Source organism: Gekko japonicus, unplaced genomic scaffold (assembly GCF_001447785.1).
Source record: "Gekko japonicus isolate JY-2015 unplaced genomic scaffold, Gekko_japonicus_V1.1 scaffold183, whole genome shotgun sequence".
NCBI lineage: Eukaryota > Metazoa > Chordata > Lepidosauria > Squamata > Gekkonidae > Gekko > Gekko japonicus.
This window is the reverse complement of record NW_015175361.1, coordinates 209,468-215,732: the sequence shown is the minus strand read 5'-3', so window position 1 is coordinate 215,732 and position 6,265 is coordinate 209,468. Positions and strand designations below refer to the sequence as shown.

Here is a 6,265-nt window from a genome sequence, read left to right as displayed (position 1 = left end):
AAATCTAAAGGAAATCCCAGAGCTACATATATATATATATATATGGAAAAAAATTGCCCTAAAGAACAGAAACAACACATTTAGCTTTAAGAAAAGAATACGTACTGAACTCTCAATATCTGTTGGGGGTCTTTAGGCAACCACCACAATATCACCAACCCTTGGTTTCTGTAAAGCAAAAGTGTGTATGTGTGGGGGACAACAAGAGTGGACTGGGAGGCTGAAACAGCCCTTGAAAAAGTTCCTCCCACCGTCATGTCCCCTGATGGAGGAGGACTCAGTGGGGACAGGCCCCACAGCAACTACCAGAAACATACCACCCATGCATCTCTGCCAGCAACCATGAAACCCAGCCTGACCTAGCGGCAATAGCCACTGCACAACTCAGTCCAGCCTGGCCCAGCAGCAACCACCACACAGGCCAACTAGATTTTCCCCACAGAGAGGCTGTCGGGGGTGGGAAAGGACATATGGGCAGATAGGGGTAGATTGGCTGCTGAGTGGGAAGGACAGAAGGAAATGGTGGGTGAGTGGGGCTGAGAGACGGGCCATCCCAGAGGTGGCAGCAGCCACTGTACCACTAGGCTTGTCCCAGCCTGGCCCCACAGTGGTGGCCACCATGGTACTGGGCCTGGCGTGGTGTTACCAGCAGCCACTGTGCAACTTCAACTGGATCAGCACTGGAGGCTACCATGCAACTGGCCCTGGCTGTATGCTAGCAGCTACCATGCCAGACTTCTCCTGAGGAGAGGCTACCATGAGTAGGGAAGGAAGAAAATCTAAAGACAGAGGGTCAGATAAAGGTAGGTTGGCTTGTGGAGCCTTCTAACATTGTTTAATGAAAATAATGTTAATTGTGGACGTGAAACTTATATCACCGTATTTTATTGAATGTTTCAATAGCGTAAGAATACTATATTGCGTACAACAGTACATATTTTTCTTCTGGCTTTTGCATAGATTTTTAAAATAAAGGAAACATTAAAGACCCTTGTTTGAATAAAACTTTAAACACTGATTTCATATTATTCAGTGCAGATGTTGAAGCCATCATGACAGGATCTTGGGAACTGAAATACATTCGTCCTCTTGTGTGATTTTTATTTTTTAAATCATTGTTTTAAAATTTTAAATAGCATCATCAGAATACATAGCACTTTACAGAGTACAGCAGACAAACTAGGGGTGATTCTGCATTAGACATCTGATTTTAATATTGTATTTATATTAATTGTTGATGTGTTTTGCCTGTAGTGTTGGAATTTTATCTGCTTGTAAGCCACCCTGAGCCAGCCTAGACTGGGAGGGCAGGATAAGAATTTGAATAAATAAATAAATAGATCCTGGTTCAACCCTGTCCCTGAACTTACATTCTATACTACACTCAAGTTCACCCCTGTAATTATCTCAGGATATTTTTTGTTTCCACATTACATTGAGGTTACCCTGGTTTTGCCCCACACTTGTCCTGGGATAAACAGATGCTGTTATAACCAGGGATAAATGCAAGGTGTTGTGTCATGAGTTGAACTCTGTTAAAACCAGGGATGAAATCCAAGTGTAGAAAGGATTTAGGAAGTTTACACTAGGACAAGGAATCAGATAACTAGTCAGGATCCTGTGGGGATGGTATGAAAGGAAAGGAGTCTCACTTTCCTTCCAGGAGCACCTAGTCATCTTGCGCTTGAAGCCTGTGTAGTAACATGTCTAGAATGGAGTGGTGAACATCTGTATATGAATGAACTAGGACAGACGGGATTAGGTTCCTGAGTGCCAAGCACTGACTCCTGCTCAGCAGCACTCTAGAATCCACAATGCCTCTTTTCAAGAAGGATGTTGTAAGCAAGACCAGTGATACACTTCATAAGGAACCATTAAAGTCGATTTAGATTGCTGCAGAGCAAACGTGGTAATGTACAATACCTGATGATATGGGGATCATCAAAACATGGCTGACTTGGGAAGAACGATAGTTTGCATTTTTTCTATTGCTTTATTCAAAACTATGTTTTATTGTAAAGTATCAGCCCTCATGAATTTCATATGATGGGATATCTTTCATGTTTCAGCTTGAGAATGGTGGTGACATGGCATTCCAGAGAGACTTTAACACTGAGGCGGTGAGATTTGGTCTGGTGCTTACACAGGTAGCTTTGCATTAGAATGTGAAAAACCGCTAAACCAAGTGGGCTCGTGGGTAAGGCCAATATGCTGGTAACAAATCTCCCTCACATTAGCCACCACAGAAATATTTGAAATCTGGGAATTTGGGAGGACAACATTGTAGAAGGAATTATGAGAATTCTATTCTTCTCTGAAATTCACAAGTAAAACCAGTTTTTCTTCCTTGTCAAAGCAGTATTCTCCAAAAGGTGCTGGTGACTTCAAGGAATGAAGTGGGTAGTATAATGATAATAATCTCTAGCCAGTCAGTGATCATATTGACAACAATTTGATTAGGCTATGTGATAAAGTCACAAAGCCATATAATTTAGACGACGTAATGACTCTGTAGCCAGACCAAGTCATAGTGAACATGATCCTTCCTGCCCTTATTTTGACTCCATTTCACAGCTGTCCCACTTAAATGAACTTAGTAGAAGAGAGGATATGTTTCAGGGAGACATTTTTCACCAAACAGTCCCTCCCACCAAATCTGAGTTCTGCCCCCTATAAACTCTGGGTTGGGAGAGTCCTGGAGATTTAGGGGGTGGAGCCTGGGGAGAGCAGGGGTTTGGGGAGAGGCGGGACTTCAGCAGGGTACAATGCCAAACAGTCCATCATCCAAAGCAGCCATTTTATGCAGTAGAACTGATCTCTGTTGCCTGGAGATCAGTTGTGTGATCGTAAGAGATCTCCAGGCCCCACCTGGAGGTGGTTTCTGCGCGACATCTCATATGTAACATGGGAACAGGGCCTTCTGTACCACATGTCCTGCTGATCAAAAACAATTAGAGAATATATAAAATAATTTTGCTATATATCTTCCCCCAGTTTATGGTGGTAGAAAAGGTCCAACATCTTTCAGGATCCTCTTTACATCAGGCAGACACACTTTTTATCCACGTTAATAAAGAGGAACAAAAAGATGAAAGTATCTGATTTCAAGTGGGCCTTCATACCTTTATACATAATTCAGCCAAATTTAAATACAGATTTCAGTTAAACATATATTGTATTGCACCCTTTGCTGCTTTTTTATCACAAGGAAGAGAATACTTTGAAATGTGTTAATAGCTGTTCATAGTTACAAATTATTCTCACTGTTAAAAATCTTTTCATAGACTCTCTGCAACTTATTTTTATGTGGACTTTTGAAATATTCTTGCAGCATATGTGCAGTGGTTCAATGGTCAGTTACATTTTTTATAACTTCAGATGATTTCATAGTAAGTTTTCCCTTGCTAATGGATTTATGAGTTATTTCTTCCTTTTAAGAGGTCCTTTGCTATATTTTGTTGGTATTGTTCTGAGATAAAATTATCTTCTTTAATTTCTGGTGAGTGCTTTAGGAACCAAGATACCATGCAGAAATAATTTCCATTTATGGCTTCTTCTTTGAGATAAAAGCAATAAAACATGAAGCTTCAGCATACAGTTTTTACATGCAAGTAAGTGAACTACTGCTGTTATTCTGGTTTCATTGGCTCAATTTAGCCAAATATGAACATATTTAAATCCTGTTATGTTTGATTTACAAACTGTGCTTACTTAAATCTCATTGAAATTGATGGGACTTAAAGTAATGAACATTTTCTGATTCTTCCACTTCTTTGAATGTAGTAAGCACAGTTCCAAGCTAAAGGAGACATGTAGTAATGAATGCAATATGGTGTGAATGTATGAAATCATCCTTAGGCTTCAGACGGATGAATAAAAGACTAAACTGTGCTGTATTCTGGAAGTGATAAATTACAAAGAGAAAGGGTATGCCATCAACTTTTCTGTATGAAGGAGGAAATACTGAAGACTGATTTATTAAACATGTTTTCTAAGAGCCATGCTCCCTCAAGACTCCCATTCATTTTTGTGGGGTTACACAAAACTGCACTTTGTCTGTAATCCTCCCGTATAGTTTTAGGGAATGTCAAAATATCTAATCTTTGCAGGTTGGATGTGCCATTTCAATAGTTCTAGAGCCCCATGATCCAGATATTTTAGGTGCTTTAGCTGGTCCCTTGTTGACCAGTGGCTCAGACTAAAAACTAGTGCCAGGCATTGGTATATATATGGGGATATCAAGTTGATTGGTTCCTTTTGATCAGCTAACTCAAAGGATTCCAGGGGCCCAGAGCTTTCTGCCAGTTTTTTTTTAAGGATTTGTAATCTCTAACTCTGACTAGCTTTCCTGGTAGCATATAGCACAATCCTAAAGATGTTTTCCTGGGAGTAAGCCCTATTGAAAAGACCATAGTAGAATTCAGAGTAGACATGTTTAGGATTGCTCTCATAGTGACTACCATTGTAATCCTGTGCATAGTTATTCCAGTCTAAAACAATTGAATTCAGTAGGCTTGGACTGGAGTAATTCTTTATAGGATTGCCCTGTATGGAGCTGATGCCGGTCTCCCATGCCCCTGTACGGAGCCCTGTGGTGTCTTGAGAATAATGCACTGAAAGGGAGATGTGGACAGGATTAGGAGGGTGGGCATCTGTGCTTCCCCCCTCCTCTGTTACTCTTCCCTCCACAATCCTTGCCAAAATAGTCTGAGCTCTTAAGAAACCCAAGCATTAGAGTCACGTTGAACTATGAAAATTAAGTGGCAGTTTTAACAGTTTGCATAATGTGTCCTGAGCACAGAATTAGGACTTCCGTAGTTCAGAATTTTGAGTTGTTGATCTAAAAAAATAAATAAAAAATCATCCAGCTCACAGGTAAACATAGAACTGATTTCACTTTTGTCATTTCAGAGAGTCAGACATGCAGATCCAATTATATCCTTTTTCACCGCCGAATGCAGCCCTGTTAGCTTAAAGCAGGAGCGAGCTATTAAGTATGAAATAAAAGCACAGTGCCAGATAGATGGGAAGTGGCAAGAATCTGCTACAGACAGAGTTACACAAAGATTTGGAGTTAAGAAGCCGTCTTGCAAAAGCAAGGTAGGGGAAAATGAGTTATTTCATCTGCTTCTGTTGACTATGGCGGCAGGAAAGACTAAGCTGTGGTTCATTTAAACTCTTTTCCTTTATCAAATCAAAACAGCAATTTTAAGCACTAGAGCATGTTGCAAAATCAGATTAAAGTGAGTGATTAAAATTTTGGATCTTTGTTAGCTTTCTGGGTAAGCTGATCTTATATCAATATTTATTTTGTCTAGGATGAGCATCCCCGTGTACCGTTTTGTCTCCCTTGGAACATTTAGTGGTACTTGCCCATGTTGTGACACTTACCCTACCCTCACATCACATCACTGACTGGCACTATCGGAAGTAGAAAAATGCATAATGGTTTAACATTATGATTTGGTAAATAATCCTACAAACGGAGAGAGTCAAGTCAAGTCAGACTTTATTGGCATATATCAGTAGAACGAAGAAGAAGAAGATAAGAGATTGGATTTATACCCCACCCTTCACTACCCAAGGGAATCTCAGAGTGGCTTACAAACTCCTTTCCCTTCCTCGCCCCACAACAAACACCCTGTGAGGTTGGTGGGGCTGAGAGAGCTCTAACAGAAACTGCTCTTTTTCAAGGACAGCTGTTTTCAGAGCTATGGCTTGCTCAAGGTCATCCAGCAGGTGCAAGTGGAGGAGTGGGGAATCAAACCTGGTTCTCCCAGATTAGAGTCCGCGCACTTAACCACTACAAGTAGTACACTGTATTACAAATACATTGAATAAAAAATAGGTTACAACTGTCAGGGGTCATTTCGTAGAAAAAGAGCTAGGGGAACTCATTAGCATATGTCACACCCCCTGACATCAGGGGCCCGGCGGTGGACCTGCAAGGCCAGCGGGAGTGCGAGGAAGCCTCGCCAAGGCCCTCCCTGGCCCCAGGCAGGCAGGGGTGGGGAGAGGCAGGGAGGAAGCAACTTACCCTCCCTCTTCTCCTGCCTCCTCCTGGCTGAATGAGGGCCGGAAGCGGGGCGGCCGGAAGCAGGGGGCGGGGCTTCATCATGTGCCCCGCCCCCCTGCACCTCACCCGGGGGAACTGCGTTCCCCCGTGTTCCCCCCCGAAATGACCTCTGGGCCACACCCAACATCAGAAACTCATTAGAATTGGCTACATTAGGGGTGTGTGGCCTAACATGCTAAGGAGTTCCTG

At 42.0% G+C, this 6,265-nt stretch overlaps 1 protein-coding gene across 1 annotated transcript in view; it reads left to right on the top strand.

The window, feature by feature from the left end:
- Nucleotides 1-6,265, top strand: part of BTBD16 (BTB (POZ) domain containing 16) — a 44,561-nt gene that overhangs the window by 35,292 nt on the left and 3,004 nt on the right. Inside the window, exons 9-11 of the mRNA XM_015425387.1 lie at nucleotides 2,070-2,147; nucleotides 3,513-3,611; nucleotides 4,912-5,100. Of these exons, the coding sequence (XP_015280873.1) occupies nucleotides 2,070-2,147; nucleotides 3,513-3,611; nucleotides 4,912-5,100 (366 nt within the window). The remainder of the gene's footprint in view (nucleotides 1-2,069; nucleotides 2,148-3,512; nucleotides 3,612-4,911; nucleotides 5,101-6,265) is intronic.